Here is a 16585-nt window from a genome sequence, read left to right on the forward strand (position 1 = left end):
CCACCACACGGGACCTGGGAAGTTCACACGGAGCCCGAGGCCACCGCCAGGCAGAGCTGTTGGCTGTCTGCACCCTGCAGGTACCCTCGGTGGGCTGGGGAGCTCCCAGCCTGCAGGACACGAGGCTGTCAGCTCCTTGAAGGTTTGAACTCACTGGTACGATCCCCTGGCATGGCTCAGAGCAGTACCAGTGCCCATGGGGCATCTTCAGGGCAGTGTTCTACCTGTGGGAACATCTCATCACAGACTTTCTGCTTCAGGACTCGAGGGCCAGACATTCCCAAACCTCGCCAAGCAATGCCATCCCAAGCTCTTGCAGGTATATGGTAGCCAGGGCACATTTTCAGGGTTTCTCCATGCACTCCTATCTTTTGCCACCACGCAGCAGGTGCTTTTTGGGGATGAAACAAGTTGATGCAGTCTGCGGGCTGCTGTCCTGGATTTGGCAGCTCCGTGCCTCATGGTGTGAGGTGCTAGATGGATGGGTTTATCCATGGGAGATGGGGGTGACTTCCTAACGCTCTGCTCCGCCACAGAGGTCTCCAGATTGCGGCTGCAGGTCCATCTTGGTGCTCTCTTCTGTCCCCAAGCATCTCTTCAAACTATCTGGGGGTAATTAAAAGCAAAACCTGGAGAGATGAACAACAGGGGACTCATCTGCCCTAGAGACGGAGTCGAAATCCCAGCAGATGCACTTTGGGGGTCACCACAAAGCCCATTGTGTTGCTGCATGCCCTGAGCACTCCTACATTTCACATCCCTTCTCCCCCATCCTACATGCCCCCCAAAATGTTCCATTCTGCAAAGGATTTCATCCATTGGCCATTTCCATCCTGTCTTACAGGAGATAAACCTGCTGGCAGCAGGACAGTGGCTCCATCCATCTCTAGCAGGAGAACACAAGCGGTGGGTCCTGAGCAGAAACCAGGGAGCACAGTGCAGCTGGCTGTGGAGCTGAGCAGCTCATAAATGCACTGGATTTGCTGAGCTAGATGGAGTTTGCACAGATGTGCAGTGAGTGGTCTTCAGCTGTACCGTGAGGTTCCCTTTGGTGGCTTTCCTGTGACGTGGTGACGTGGTTCTTTCCATGTTTGTGCTTCCTTTCAGCCCTGTTTTTGCACTTCTCCAAGCCAAAGCACCACACGTGGAGCCTTGAGATGAAGAAGGACCCAACACGAAAGAGGCACCATCCCATTCATTTCTTCTGGTTTGCATCCCCATGTTCCCAGCTGGATGGGCAACCTTGGGTTAGGGTGGGTGGATCTCAGCAGCCTGTTCTCCCCTTTCAACAGCACCAGTGTTTAAATAAATAAAGGGAACCCAGTAAGTCTGGTCTCTACGTGCAGCACCATAGGGGAAAACAAGAGTTAAACTGGAAAACGTGAAAACTAGGAGACTAAACATGACATTGCTAAATAGAAAAAGAGAACAGAGCATCCCAGAGGGATGGACTGGGCTGCTGTGAAGTGCCAGTGGCTTCCTTAGTGGTTCGGTGCAGAATCCCCAGCTATTTTCAGCAATCCCCTTAGCATAGTAAGAAGACTTCATCTTCAGAGAAGGAAGGTGGGAATTGTGCATGCAGGAGGGGCTAGTATACAAAGCAGGAAAACCTAGGCAACTAGAGGGCTGCAATAACAGAAACCAAACCTAACTCTGTGCGAAGAGCATAGCCATGTACTTAGGGCTGAAAAAGAGGAATTTCAGCTCCACGTCTGGAAATGAGAACAACAAATTGCTCAGGTCCATCTCCACAGACACCTATGGTGCAGCCATGGCACACACAAGGATGCAAATTTCTGGAACTGTGTTCTGGGAGGTCTGGGGGTGAGCACTGATGTAATGGACCATTATCTGAAGGGGGCTGAGTGACAGTAAACCAGAGTTGCCAGGGCATGGACACAACAGGGACGTGTCGACCTGCTTCCCATAAAACCACCTGAGCTGCCTCACAAAGCTTCTGTTTGCATTTAATGTGTGCTGGCACTGCAGGGGAGGCTTTGTCAGGGGGGTGAGGCAGTGCCAGCCACCCCCTGCTCACCGTGCCTGGGAGATGGTTGGCTTAGCTTGATGGCTTTGGAGTCACAAAACAAAACCCAAACAGGCAGATAATGGAGTGTGCAAGACAGGTCTTGCACGCCAGAGGTTCTGAACAAGGGCAATGCCTCTGCTTTTGTTTAAGGTGCTCCAGATGGCACTTTTCCCTCATCAAACCCAGGTATAGATGATAGAGCACAGAGCAAACTGGCTACACAGGGAAATATTCAAAGGCTGTAGTTCCCCACAGTCCAGGACAAAACCCTGAGAAATGGTTCAGGCTCATGGAAACAGCTTTGAACTGGAATTATTAGGGAAAAACTGGTTTTGACTGGAAGCAGATTGTCCAATAAAAGCCTGTTCCACTCATCCTCCACCCGAGATCCTGACAATTTTATAGCTTTGTTGTGATTGTCCTCAAGTCGTGTTATTCAGGATATTTTGGTGCTAGAAACTTGCTGACGGGTTTCAAAGCAGAGAAACAAAAATGTTTGGAGTCAGGAGTGATTGATTTGTGAGAAAAGGTCAAAAGAGGGGTCTGGAGTGATCGATTTATGAGAAAAGATCAAGAGAGGGGTATGGAGTGGTTGATTTATGAGAGAAAAGATCAAAAGACTGAACTCTGTTCACATTAAGTGCAAAACGTGTTCATGTGAAGCGCAAAAGTCATTGCAGGAACTTCAAAGGAAGAAGCTGTAAGGTAAAGGCAAAGCTGAAATGTGGCTGTAGAATAAATAATACAGATCTGTCTTGGCTGATGGGAAGAGCCAAATAAATCTCCAAAGAGACTGTTATCCAGTTTGCTGGATGATGCCCACTGAGGAGGACAGAGACCTTGGTTTGGAGAGACCACCAAGAGCTGAGCTGAGTGAGCCAGGAGGGAGAAAAGAAAATGAAGGTGGGATGGGAATCAGAGAAGAGAATTAGCACTTTCAGCAGCAAGAAGGACAGAGCCATGGGCCAGCATATGCTATGGTGATCTTGCTTGGTGGGTTCTGCCATGGGGAAAGGCACCAACAAATTGTTCCCAGGCAGCTTCATCATCTACAGCAACGTGCTCCGGTTGGGGTAGACGAAGGCAAATTTGGGGTCAATGCTTTATTAGCATCAAGCTTTGCCTGGAGTCACACATTTCCTTCCTGTGCCGCATTTCTTCCCAGCTCTGCCCATCCTTCCTGCAGGGTTTTGCAGTACATCCCCGGCTGATGCTCTTTTGTAGGGGAAGTTTTTCTCTAATGAGCTCAATGGTGGGTGCACTAATTGGGTGGCTTCAGAAACGTCGCTGCCTCCAGCTCACTGGAGAGGAAAGGTGGCTGCCCTTTGCGACCGAAAAGTGTTCGTGTTTTACCTTTAGCTGAACACTGATTTACTGCAGGGGCAAGCAAGTGAAAACAATATTAACTTTTTTTTTCTTTTTTTTTTTTTTTTTTTTTTTTTTTTTTTTTTTATTTCCTGCAATAACTACAGAAAAAACTCCCGTGCAAATGCAGATTTCCTACAGAGCTCTGAATCTTCCACAGCAGATAGAGGTTTTACCCACAACAGCTTCTGGGAAAGTTTCTGAAAAGGCATTTTTTTAAAGCAGAACCCTCTGCTGCTGCTGGCAATGCTGAGACCCCGATGGGATGGGTACGAGCCCAGCTGCTGGGCTCACCAGGCCCTGGCATCTCCCACCCTGCAAGGGGGAGGCAGATTTTTGCCATCACTTGGAGTATTCCCTTATGTATCTTTTTAAACTCTAAGCAGTTTTCAAAGGCTTTCTGGGGGAAATGGTAAAATGAGGAGAAATTCAAGTAAAACCTGGGCTGCAAAGAGATAAATGGATGCTCAGCCACGTGGGAGCATCCCTTAGAGTTAGCAGCTAGTAGAGTGAGAGGATGTTGTTTTTGTTGTTTTTGCTGTTGTTTTTGCTTGTTTGTTGTTTGTTTGTTTGTTCTTTATATCATTATCCAGCCAAACTGGAAAACTCTGAAAAACTGATCGCATTGATCAGAGTGCAGCACTCGTAAAAGTACGGTTGGTTTAGTATGAAGCACGTTATTTTCCCTCAAGAGCCATCCACGAGATTAATGTTCTCATCAGCCCTAATAAAGAACCTTTCTGCCGATAAGGAGCGCACCCCCATCGCACACCGAGCAGGTTCTGCTAATACAGATCATCCGTAATGATTTTAAAGTGAACCAAGCTTCACATGGACAAATCAGGCCCATTGCATTCAGTGTCACCCTCATCCTGTGAAGGATGATTTTCCACCCTGTTACCTCGCCGGGCTGCAGCTGTTAGGGGAACCTGACAGCGTGTAAAACCCAGGGGTGGATCACCGTATTCCCCTGAAGTGCAAACGGCACAACAGGTTGCATTGTACAAAGCAGGTGAACCTTAAACCTTTATAAGAATCGCTCATCACTGCAGAAATTTCAGAGAAATGAGGAATTATCGTGCACCAGGCGGTGCATGTACTTGTTTAGACAAGAAAGCTTGACAGTGTTCCAAAATAAAATATATGTGAAAGGCAATTAGGCAGGCTGGAGCATGGCCAAGGCATCGAGAGGAACACAATTTCACCAACTAAGCGCATCCAAGGAACTCCAGCAACCAACAGCGTTCAAAGCCTTCCCACAAAGGGACGGCTGCTTCTCTAGAACAACAATTTGTTTTGAATTATTCTCCACAACACGCCTTTTGCCAGAAAGCCAGGACCTGCGGCCAGCAAAGCGCTTGGGAAGCTCACGAGCCATTTCACGTGCTGGCACGGGCCCTAACACACTCAGCAGGGCTCCAAAGGGATCGAGACCCTGGTAGAAAGCACAAAGGTGATGGGCAAAGCTGGATGGTGGAGCCCCATGGACAAGTGAGCGTTGAAAAGGGTTGTGGTTTGTTTTGTTTTGTTTTGTTTTGTTTTGCAATGGGAACAAAACAAACTGCCCACCAGCCTCAGTATTTCAAACACCCCCAGGCACAACCCACTTCTAGGGAAAGGCCGGTGATGCACTATTCATATTTCCTATGAAATGGGGCTGATCCTCAGGCACATGTGATCCTCCTGAAGGGAAGCAAGGGCCAGCAGTGCAACAGCTGCCACCAGCTCCCAAATGAGACAAAACAGAAGGAGCAGGACCATTGCTTCCCCAGAGAAGTGGGAAGTCCCAGCTCCACGTGGGCCAGGAGAAGGCAGGACGTCCGTCTGCATTGGGCTTGCCTGGTGCTGAATATTCCTACACTTCTGTGCTATTTTGGTGTGCCACCATGCAATTACCACATCCCAGAGATGAGACCAAAGCACAGCTCGCAGCAGGCTTTAAGGAACGGCGTGTTTGAGCACAATGCCACCAGGGCAACCCGCAGCACCTCTCCTACCTCTTTTGGCATTTCCCGTGGGAAGAAGAAGTAGGGCACCGCAGACACGGCCACCAGACTGGCTGCCACCAGGAAGCCAAGCCACCAGGCGCCGACCCACCGCGGGTCCTTGTTCGTGAGCTGCACCTCATCTGCAACACAGATAAAACAGCATTTAGTCAAAGGTGACCAGAAAGACCCCAAAGGGATGGTGCTGGGTGGCCCCAGGCACCCGAGACATGAGTGTGCTGCATAGTCGTGGCTCCCAGCTTGAGGACTATCAGTTTTGGGGCATGCTGCTATATCTCAGTTCATTTTTCAGTGTCACCAGGGTGTCTAAAACTTCACTCAGCCCTTCAGATGGGAGTGACTGAGATAAGGATGTCCTAGAGCTTCCCACTTCTTCACCCTTCAGAGGCTGATCTAGGTGATTCTAGAGGATCTAGATAAAGTCCATCCTGGCTTTTTGCTCTCAGCTCAACAGCAGAAGGAATCCAACTCCCTGCTGCTGCACGTGGCCTGAGGAGAGCTCATCCATCATCTCTGCAGAGATGGAGCATGCAGCTGTGGTGGTGAGCTTGCAGCGAAGAGCATGGCACAGGCCCAGGCACCTTTGTAAGGGTGGCAAGGGGTAAGTGAAAGATCATGCCTTATAGTAAGTTTGTTTTCCCTAGCACAGATTTCCTTAGTGCATCTGGGGTTCATGGCCAGGAGTCTTCACCTGTCAGGACTCCAGAGACATCTCTGAGGTTCACCAGCCAGTGAGGAGGATGTATTGCTGCAGTAATAAGCTTGGAGGTTGTGTGATAGGAGGAGGCATTGTAAACCATGTTCTTACTTTGTAAACATCATAAAAATATAAAATCATAAAAATATACAGTGACAAAGTCCAGGCAAAAAAAGTCTCTGGTGAAATCTGTGAGCAGGAGTGAGCCTGGGGCTCCAAGAAGGAGCCAAAGCTTCACCTACAGCACCAGCACCCACTGCTCATCCACCCCCTGCACTGGTGCTCTGGTCACCACCCAAAGGAGCCTGTCAGTTGTCCTTTTCCTCACGTGAGGATATGCTGTATAGTGTGAGTTTGCTCTGATAATAGCTGGGGAAGATCCACTTGTGCTCCAGACCAGCATCCAAGAGCAGCCAAAAAGGAGATGACTACAAAATGTCTTGTTAACATGCCTCAGGGAGAGACAAAGGTTGTAAAGGAAATCCCTTTCATGCTCTTCTCCTGCACTACCTGGCTTTCCTCTTCTACTTGTTTTCACTTTCCTCCCATCCTACCTTTCCCTCTGCTTTTTCCCATCTGAGTCCTGGTACCCATTCTCCATTCCTTGTTTCTTATTTCTCCCCTTCATCTTTCTTTTTCATGTTTCTCTCTGGGTTTTGCTTGTCCTCCACATCCCCCTTCCTCCCCAGTGCTGGCTAGAGGCAAGATGCTCCCACTTTTCCTTCTGGCATATGGCATAAAAATTGTAGAAGAGTGAAAATGAGGTCTGTTCTAGTATCACAATGCAGATGATCATCCCCCTAACCAGACCAGGCAGCAGCCCAGGGCTGAGAGTTTCTTTTGGGTTCCTTCCAACTCGGGATATTCTATGACCTCCAGGTCTGAAGGAGAAAGAGATGATTGAATACGGGTTTCCAGCAACACAAGTTGGATGGGAAGGACACACAAATCTGGGGCATCCACCCCAGATTTGATGAGACCAGTTCCAGAGCATCCCTGGGTGCTGGAAGTGACTTCTCAGGTGAGACAACAATCAAAGGGAGCCAGAGTATGCCCCATGGGTTGCACTCTCAGCCCTTGGGGGTCGGGATGCCCAGATTGGGGCTGGACTGCTGCTGGTTCAGTCACTGGGACGCAGCAGGGAGGGTGATGGGTGGCTCTCCAGGGGTGCCTTCACTCACCTTCGGTGATTTTGTCGATGTCGACGTAAAAACGCAGCATGGCAGAGCCCAGCATGAAGGCCACCCCCGGCCCGATGACGGTCACGGAGAACAAGATGCCTGCGGAGATGAGAGCAGAGAGGGACTCAGCCACACACGAAGAAACCATGGGGGACACAAAGTGGCTCAGGGCAGGACCATGGTCCACAACACTTTCCTCCAGTGCAGGCTGTTTCCCAGACAGCTTTCTGATCTGCCTCCTATGGGGATCTATCCTATCTACGGGGATAACAACCCTGTGCTTTTCCGGGCTCCCTTTGCAGGAAAGGTTTTGCAAAACTCAAATCTTTCCTGCTACTTTCCTCCAGCGCCTTAGAAAAGCTGAAATACACCCAGAAACAAGATGTGCCCCTTGACATAAGAAATCTGGGAAACACAAAGTTGCTCAAGGAACTCATCATGCTGTCTGAATCACTTTCTTCAGCATCACAGTTTACTGACTCTCCATTACAGGGTAATGGAGATAAAAGTTATCAGCAAACTCTCCTCTGTGAATTACTGATGAAGACATCAAACACGTTGAGGATTCCACTCCTATCTGACAGATGGTCTGTTTAAATATGCTGAACAGGTCTCTAGCACGTACTGGAACAAAATTTGATGTGGTACTTCCACTTTCTTGATGGTAATGACATGCTTTTGAGCCTCCCTTGCTGGCCCGTCCAGTTCAAAAGGCTGTCACAGACAGCAGCTGGAAAAGTGCTCAAAGGACCTGCAAGGGCCATCTCATCTATCCCACCTCTCTGTGACATCCCTTGCAGGCTGCCCAAGCTGTTCTCCAGCACTCAGTATGCTGACGGATGCTTGTCCACCTCCCAGATGATTGATCCTCCTGCTTTAGCTTCCTACCGTTTACCCTATACCTAAACAAAGTTTTAATTTCTGTATCTTAAGCCCACAGCTGCCTCCTGTGAACACAGGGAGATTATTTCATTTCTCCTTGTTGAAGCCTTTTTTTGTGTCTCTCTCTGGCTTTTACTCACAGGCCAAAAATCCCAGTAATCCCAAACTCTCCCCTAAATCATATTTCCCAGCACTGGTGTCTGTAGCCTGTCCAAGCTTGAAGCAGATCCACTAATTTGGAGAAACCTTCCCGGTGCTGGGAAGAGCAGAAGGGCTAGAACAAGCTCTCATTAGTGCAAACGAACGCTGTCCTGCCTTGCTATAGAGAGATAATTCTGGTTTCCCCTCTTTCCCCATTGTCCCCCGCCTTACCCAAATAGAGGGGAGAGTTCTGCTCGCTGGCGAAGTCATCGATGTAGGAGATCCCAAAGGGCTGGATGGGGACGCCGCCGATGCCCAGCAGTGCCTGGGCGATGAACATGACAAGGAGCACCTCGTGGTTCTCCCTGGCAGTGTGGGGGGCACAGACGGTGTCGCTGAGGTTCCCCTGGGACTCCAGCCCCTCGGGCTGGCACAGGTCGGTGGTGTTGCTGAACATGCCTGCGGGGACAAGGGGAGAGGGTCTGAGGGGCTCGGTCAGGAGAGAGCAAGTTTTCTGGAGACAGCAGCAAGCACGTGGATGTGCACGCAACAGATGTCGGGTGGGAAACATTGGTGAAAGGAAATCCCAAACCAGATAGATGCTTATGGAAGGGGAATTGGATAGGGTCATAATGAAATGGCACCAACGCAAAGGTTACTCTGCAGATGTTCGCAGCGAGACAGATGTGCGTGCCACGGCAAGCTACCTCCACGGAAAAAGCAGAGCTGAGATCGCTTCCAGTTTCTCACAATAAAGTGAGGAAAACTACAGGTTTTGTAACTCACTGCTCAGGAAATGAGAACGCATTTTACCCAGAAATGTATTACAAAACTGCCTGAGTGATAGCGCTGATTACAGATCATGTAGCATCCCGATCTCCCTTACATACCAGAGGGGAAATGTTTATAGCAGGATTTCCATGGTTATACCCCAAATCACTTGTAACTCTGAGCGCTTGACACAGGGCCACCAGCACCAGCCACTCCTAAAATACATGGCTAATTGTTTCCAAACTGTCGTTAGCATCTGACCCCATTTGTATCTGAGAATTATTCACCTATTAAATCTTCCTTTGTTGGCCGTAGCTGAGCAAAGCAGCTGCGCTTTCTCTGATGAGCCAGAGAAAAGCCATTTGTTGGAGGCTTCTAAAAGATTTGCTGGAGGTTTGTAGCAGGATCTGGGGAGTAATAAGAGGTGATTTCTCCCTTCTTTCTTTCCTTCTTATCTCTTCACCTTTCAGGAAGAACATCCCGGATCCACCCTGCTCCTGTTCTCCATGAGCAATATTCACCTGTGTGTCTCCCACAAGGGGCTGATTTTTGGATGGGGTCTAAAACTTCAAAGCTCAAGGAGATCTCAGGTGCACAGGGCAGCCAGGGGAGATGCCCCAAAGCAGGAGGGGTGCCCCTCTGCTGCCCCACTGGGTCAAATGGGGCTCCTTGCACACCTCTTCTGATTCCTTCCTGAAAAAGGCTTCGGGTGATAACGTTCACCACACCTTACTGAGGTCATGGGAATGAAAATAAGGAAGAAGCTGACGTGAGTGAGGTTGGCTTGGCACGGGTTGTGGGAAATGAAAGCCCTGATGGCTTGGGAAAACCATCCTGCTACCTGGAGCTTGCCAGCAGCACAGAGGCACAGAAGACAAGGGGGACCAGAGGTTCCTTTATCTGTCCCAAAAGGCATAAATTCAGTTCCTAGAGTACCTACTGGCAACGGACTGGTCGTACTCGTAGGGCCCTGTGATGAAGTGAGGGAGCGACATGAGGAAGCCGGCCAAGGAGACCAGGATGGCGCCGCAGCCGATGAAGCGAGGCCTGTGCACCCGGCTCCCGAAGTAGCTGATGAAGACGATCAGCAGCGTGTTCCCAACCTGCAGCAGGACACAAAACCAGAAAGGCTCAGAATATTTCTGGTTTGAGGGACACAGACCTCAGAAATGCTGGGCGAGGGAATGACAGGAGCGCGGGGAGAACGTCTGCTGGGTGGACAGGGTTTCAAAACAAGCAGGTTTTCACCTCGTTGAAGGATGCGAGGAGCCCTGAGGTCTGGCTGGAGAGGCCGTATCGTCTCTCGATGGTGGAGATGGAGCTCTTCAGGTAGCCAGAGACCAGGAGCTGGGAGAGCTGCAGGAGCCCATGGCAGAAAACAAAGAACTGCCAAGACAAAAAGAGAGCACCCAGCATGGTTACTGCAAGCTGCAACACCGCCACAGATACATTTCCATTCAAGAAGGCCAAAAACATCCTGGTTGTGTCAGGAGCAGTGGGGCCAGCAGGGCCAGGGAGGTGCTCGTCCCCCTGGGCTCTGCTCTGCTGAGGCCGCCCCTCGAGTGCTGGGTTCAGCTTTGCGCCCCTCACTGCCAGAAGGACATCGAGGCCCTGGAGCCTCTGCTCACAGGGAACCAGGGCCAGGAGCAGAGGGAACAGCCTTGAGTTGTGCCAGGGGAGGCTCAGGTTGGCAATGAGGAGACATTTCTGCTCAGCAAGAGCGGTCAGGCCTTGGGACGGGTTGCCCAGGGAGGTGGGGGAGTCCCCGTCCCTGGGGGTGTTCAAGGAGAGGTTGGACGTGGTGCTTGGGGACAGGGTTTGGTGGTGACATTGGTGGAAGCAGAGGTTGGACCAGATGATCCTGGAGGGCTTTTCCAACCCTAATGACACTATGATTCTGGGATTCTATGATCCCTTACACAAAAGCATGGTTATGGGATACAAACTTTAAATACTAGCCACGCTCCTGCTACTGGTGGTCATCTGAAATTAGGTCACACCATTAAGTAGCCTTCTGCCAAAAGTGACAACGTGCTTGGTGCTTGTAAGGAGAGTGTAGTTCCTTCAGCAGAAAACGGTTGGATAAACAAATCATTTTACTTTGCTGCTAGTTTGTGTTGGCTTCGATCTGACATCCAGCAGCAGCAGTGGAAGGTTGCACAACCTCCCTGCTCCCGTCCAACCCGACCTCCGAAGCCGCCCTGCGCTGGCAGATCTGCTGGGACAGGAATGAGCCCTTCCAAACGCAGCAACAAACAGCATCTCCAGAGAAAGTCAGGAGAAGGTCAGGGAGGAAAATTCAGATTTTTGTTTCCTTTTCTTTTCTCTTTTTTTTTTTTTTTTTTTTTTTTTCTTTTTTCATTAGCTGTTGCAAAGATCTGGAAGCAAGGATGTTATCTTGTACTGGAAAATGTGAGAGTTCTTCACTTCCAGAAGGAAAATTTATCAAAGACTGTCAGCTCCCAGAAAAATAAATAAATAAATAAATAAATAAAATAAATAATAATTTTTTTTTTTTAAAAAAAACAACACTGACCTCATCTCCTCCATTGTTAGGGACATATTTGTGCATGCCCAAGTTAACGTGTGGCTCGAGCCACACAGCCTGAGGGCAGCACCCATCGTCCTGCTCCTCGTGCAGAAGCATTTCTCAAGCACCGAATGAGCTGGCCCAGGAGGAACGGAGACCCCTTGCCCTTCATCCACATCTCTGCAAAGTTCTCAGCAAGGGAAGGGAGATGACAAGCGTTCTTTCCCTGCTGCCACATGGCTCACCACAGGCATCCTTCACTGTCGCAATGCCCCGAGGAGACGGATTGCTCATCCCTCTGCAGGACAGCCTGAGTGTCCCTGATCCTTCCAGACCTGTTGCCCTGGCCTTGGACACTGCACAATGCCACAGGGTACTGCTCTTGGCAGATGTTTTCCCAGCTGTGCATTGCTCTGGCTCTGACGGCTTTGCAGCCAGCTCCCACCAGGCAGGAGTTTCACTGGAAGAGCTGCTCAGCCTGGCCTGGGCTTCTGCTGTGTCTCGATCTGATCCAGGGCTGAAGCGGGGCCTCTGCCAATTTGGATTGCTCCATGAACCATGGCTGACATTTGCAGTGCAAAAAGGAAAAAGGAAGATTTTCAGGCCCTGTTGGCTTCCTGGGAACCAGAGCACCAGGGTATGGGTACCACCACCTTCAGTGATGTGTTATCATCCTGCAAGCAGGGTGCAAACCATGACTGTGCTGGGGCTCAAAAGATGTCACCCAGCCAAAGGAAAACTTTCCCAGAGACAGCTTCGCTAAAACTCCTACAAGCCTTGCTGTCTGTGTCCAGGCACTGTTTTCTGCATTCGTGAGATCAGCTGAGAATGTTGAGGCCAAATTCTTTGTTTCCAGCACACAGCCCAGCGGGTGTCCGAATCCAGGATCTTCACAGCACAGCTGACATCAGCTCCCTGCTCAGCAGCCCCTCAGCACTACCCCACATCTTCAATCCAGGAGGGCAAAGTGTCTGGGAACCTGGTATTTTATCATCTCCTATCTGAAGATGGGCAAAGTAAAGCACAGAAAATCAAATAAAAATTAAAGTAGCCTGCACAGGACCCGCAGTGGCTTGGTGACAGCACTGGGCACAGACTCTAGTGCTTCTGGCCCTGGGGACATTTGCTGTTAGCCACCAGATCACAGCACAGCTGGTGATCTGCCAGGAGGAGAAGGAATGAGCTCGTGGACATCAGATCTGCTGGAGGGACACGTCCCTGCTATTCAGCTGCACGCAGAGCGCTGCGTTTCGTCCTGCAGCAACAGCCGCTTGTTTACACTTCTCTATCCGATGAAGACATCTGGCTCTCTAAACTGTATGGTCTGGAAAGATGCTCTTCACGCCTGGAAGGAGAGACTGCAGCGTGACCCTTGTAAGGGAGAGATCTCCCCGAGCACTACCAGCTGCAGAGCATCAGCTCAGCCCTGCTCCAGAGCCTGAGCATCAATGCCTGCAGCAGCTCCAGTTTCCAGGGGCCATCTGCACAAGCATGCTGACATGCATTTCTCCTGTCACAGGAGATCTCAGTAGGGATAGCCCTGCAGACAAAGCCTGCTTGCAACTAAATCCTCCCCTGCCAGCAGAGCCTGAGTCTTCATACTGCCAGCAGAAGCAGCAAGAAGCTGCAGAGAGCAGTGCTGTTAAGGAGAAGGCAACGGCATTAAATTAAATTCTTTCTGTTTACGAGCTCCCAGCAAACAAACACCTTGCCCTAGCCCATCCCTTCACACCTCTGAGAAAACAGCCCCTGATTCCTGAGCTCATTACCAGCCTAACACAGGCTGGAATGAGGGGTGTGATGCCGAGCCCTTGTGTCTCCACCAATCCAGCTCACGGCTGCAAGCCTGAGTTTGGTCCCGTCCCAAAGGCGAAGTCTGTACTTGCAAATAAAACAGGCTGGGGGCCATTCTCTGCTGCCAACATCATTGCAAGCAGAAAAACCTGCATCCATCCTTCCAAACTCCCCAAGCCTACAGAGAAGGTGGTTTCATCCAAAATCCAGAGGACGTGAGCCAAGGAGGTGCCCTGATACTGCCCAGGGTCTTGGGATGCAAAATATCCTCTTGGAGGAGCCAACCTGGGGGGCAGGGGCAGCCTGCCCAGCTGTGCCCCTGGCCAGGGGTTTGGTCAGCCAGTGGTTTCAGAGCTCTTGGAGTTTGACACCAGCATGGTGTTTGCATTTCTATCTGCCCTTTGGTCCTGGAGCGTGCAGATTGCCATAAACAGTAGTTGTGATATAATCAAGGTTCGTATTTGGAAATATTGGGACTTCTTATTGTCACAGAAAAATATATATTCATGGGAGCATGTGAGAGCGAAGGCAGCGTTCAGAAAGGGAAAACACCAATTTTCATGTATCTTGCTATTTCTGCAGCCCACAGATCAAACCCTATGTGTGTCCCCATGGTCTGCTCAGGCTTGGGGATGTCCTCCAAGAGGGACAGAGAGCCAGATTTGGAGTGCGCAGAGCTCCTTCGCTGCAATCCACAGTGCATTTTTCTAGGCTTCTCCTTCTGTTTTCTGCAGGAGAAATGCAGTACTGCAGGTCCTGGCTCTGTGCAAAGGTATGAACATCCTGAGGGGATTGCAGCAGCTTAAGGGACCCAGTGGGAGCTACTGGAGGGACCAAAGCAAGTCCCAGGCCCCTCAGAGGGAGCAGGAGTCGTGGACGAGCTACAAAGATGACCCCCCCGGTATGAGCCAGCAGGATGAAGCCAAGGGAAGGAAATCCCTGTGGGCTTCCCAGCAGAGCTTCCTGAGATGGAGGAATCGATAGCAGAAGGGCTCCTTTGGTCTTTAATTAAACATTTCAACCTCTTTTCTTCAACGCCTGCCTATTTTACTGTGATTGCTAGCAAGGACATGAGAGGTGCTCACGTCTAACATTTCTGCACTGTTCCTGTGTGCTGAAGTAAAGAGGTTTACAGAAACCTGGATACCCGATTGCAACGGCTCTAGGTGCTGCCCAAAACATTCAGAAAGTCAAAATCAAGGTGGAAATGGTTGAGAAGGAAAAATCAAGCAGGAATATGAGGAATGTGAAGACCATGGTCCGCAATTTCTCCAACTTTTGCAGCAATTTTAAGTCAAATTGTTCTGGGGAAAAAACAAAACAAAACAAAACAAAAAAAAACAAAAAAAAAGCTCCAGAAAAACTTGGCTTTTTGCATAATCAGCAAGAATTTCTGTGCTTCCCATTTCTCCACCATGGGGATTTACTTTTCTTCAGCAACAAAGTGGGAGGCCGTGCAAATAAAGCTCTGCAAAGCCAAGTCTCCTTCTTGCTCCTCAGGGAGCCATTGTGGGCACCCACCCTGTCCATGGGGCACTTTTAGGCTGGGGAACATTTTAGTGAATGATAAACAGAGCTGGTAATTGCCAGTGTCTGGCTCCCAGTTTGCTTCCTCGGAGCTGTGGTGATGCTGGTGGGCTGTGCACCCCCTCCTCTGGGACCTCTCATGGTTTTTTGGTGCAAAAACCCATCAGAGCTGGACAAGTGAGGACCCAGATGACACCCTACAGCTTTCTCGGCTTTGCTCCTCACCATCCTTCTGTGCCATTTAGTTATTTTTCTCAAGGACTTCTTTGGATTTGGGACCAGAGGGATAATCTGACCTGGGTCAGACGGGCAGCAGGACTTGTGTCCCTGAGAGGCACACTCAAGGTCTTCCCCAGATGTCCCAGGGAAGTCCCTGCCATGCTGCTTCCACTTGGTTGGGAGCCTTTTGCTGGTATTTTAAGCATAGTTTTTGTGCCTTAGAATCCTGTGGCTGCGCTTGCAGAGAGGAGGAAATGGGACTGGGAGGAATCAGCTCATTCCAGTTTAATCACAACCAGTGGCATGTAAGTGGGTGCAGGGCTCCACCACTGCGCAGAATGACTTGTAACACGGGGCAGGAACAGCTCTGCTTTGCTTTTAAACTAAGGCACAGAGCAGAAAGCATCAAGGGCTGAAGCCAGGGTCAGCTGCACGACTGAAGGACAGGCGCTCCCTTCAACGGGATGTGCATGCTGTCCCTCGAGGAGGTGTGTTGGATCAGCAGCTGTGTCTGCAAATGAGCCTGGAGGCCACCTCTGGGATGTGAAGGTCCCTGGGCACATCCTCAAGGTGCAGGATGGCCACAAGCAAGGTGTGGTGAGGGAAAAAAACGTGGCTGTGGGACCGTGTGGTCCCTGAGGAGCTGCTCACCTTCCTAGGGGTTTCTCAGCACCACCACAGGCACGATGCCTGGGGACACACACACCTCCTGGGCAAGGTGAAAACACCAAGCAGGGATCAAATAAGCAGCCCCAGACTCCAAACGTCCAAGTAGCCTTTCAGTTGTCCGAGTAGCCTTTCAGATATATCCAAGCAGCCTTTCCAAGAAGCCTTTCAGAGGATCTCAATGTGCTTCTCCACATTTTGTGCTGCCCTGCAGGGAAGCAGCTTTTCAGCTGAGTGGCTCTTCCCCGACTCGAGCATTTGGCATTAGGTGCAAAACGCTGCTCGGAGCCAAGGCAAGATGCTGGACTTCGATGGAAGCAGCAGCAGACCTGACATTATCTGTTCTGACGGACTGCAGGAATTAGTGTCAGATAGCTTTAAAGGCTCATAGCTCATCAGCCCAGGGAGCATTCCCCGGGAGGACAGTTTGAGTTAATGCCTCTCAGTTGCATTTTGACACATGGCAATTAGTTTTCATGCCCCAGGATCTATATACATCTAGAAAAGGCATTCCTCAGCCACTTCAAATGCATAAACCACATTGTGCAATTGTTTTGTGTTTCTGCAAGAACCATTCAAGCCCTGGTCTTGAAGTTATCTGTTCTAAGGAAGTCATCTATTCATTTAGAAACCGGACAGGGTGACTTAACTTCTTGAAAGCCAAAAAAAAAAACTAAACAAAACAAAAAAACAGAGAGAGGTCTGAGGAAAACATCCTGTGCTAAGTACAATTGTGTACTTGGTGACATGCGTGGTCAGGTCAGCTCTGCCAGAGGG

The 16585-nt window shown here is 50.0% G+C and overlaps 1 protein-coding gene across 2 annotated transcripts in view; it reads right to left on the reverse strand.

Annotated features, from left to right (window-relative positions):
* SLCO2B1 (solute carrier organic anion transporter family member 2B1) overlaps nucleotides 1-16585 on the reverse strand; it is a 50530-nt gene that overhangs the window by 18939 nt on the left and 15006 nt on the right. The window contains exons 3-7 of one of the 2 annotated variants that reach the window (XM_032180564.1): nucleotides 10321-10458; nucleotides 10013-10175; nucleotides 8533-8760; nucleotides 7279-7377; nucleotides 5392-5522 (exon numbers count right to left, since the gene is read on the reverse strand). In XM_032180564.1, coding sequence (XP_032036455.1) covers nucleotides 5392-5522; nucleotides 7279-7377; nucleotides 8533-8760; nucleotides 10013-10175; nucleotides 10321-10458 — 759 coding nt within the window. Of the gene's footprint in view, nucleotides 1-5391; nucleotides 5523-7278; nucleotides 7378-8532; nucleotides 8761-10008; nucleotides 10176-10320; nucleotides 10459-16585 lie in introns of those variants that run through there. The other variant, XM_032180565.1, reaches the window with a different exon arrangement.

The sequence above is a fragment of the Aythya fuligula genome, chromosome 1 (genome assembly GCF_009819795.1).
Source record: "Aythya fuligula isolate bAytFul2 chromosome 1, bAytFul2.pri, whole genome shotgun sequence".
NCBI classification, from domain to species: Eukaryota; Metazoa; Chordata; class Aves; order Anseriformes; family Anatidae; genus Aythya; species Aythya fuligula.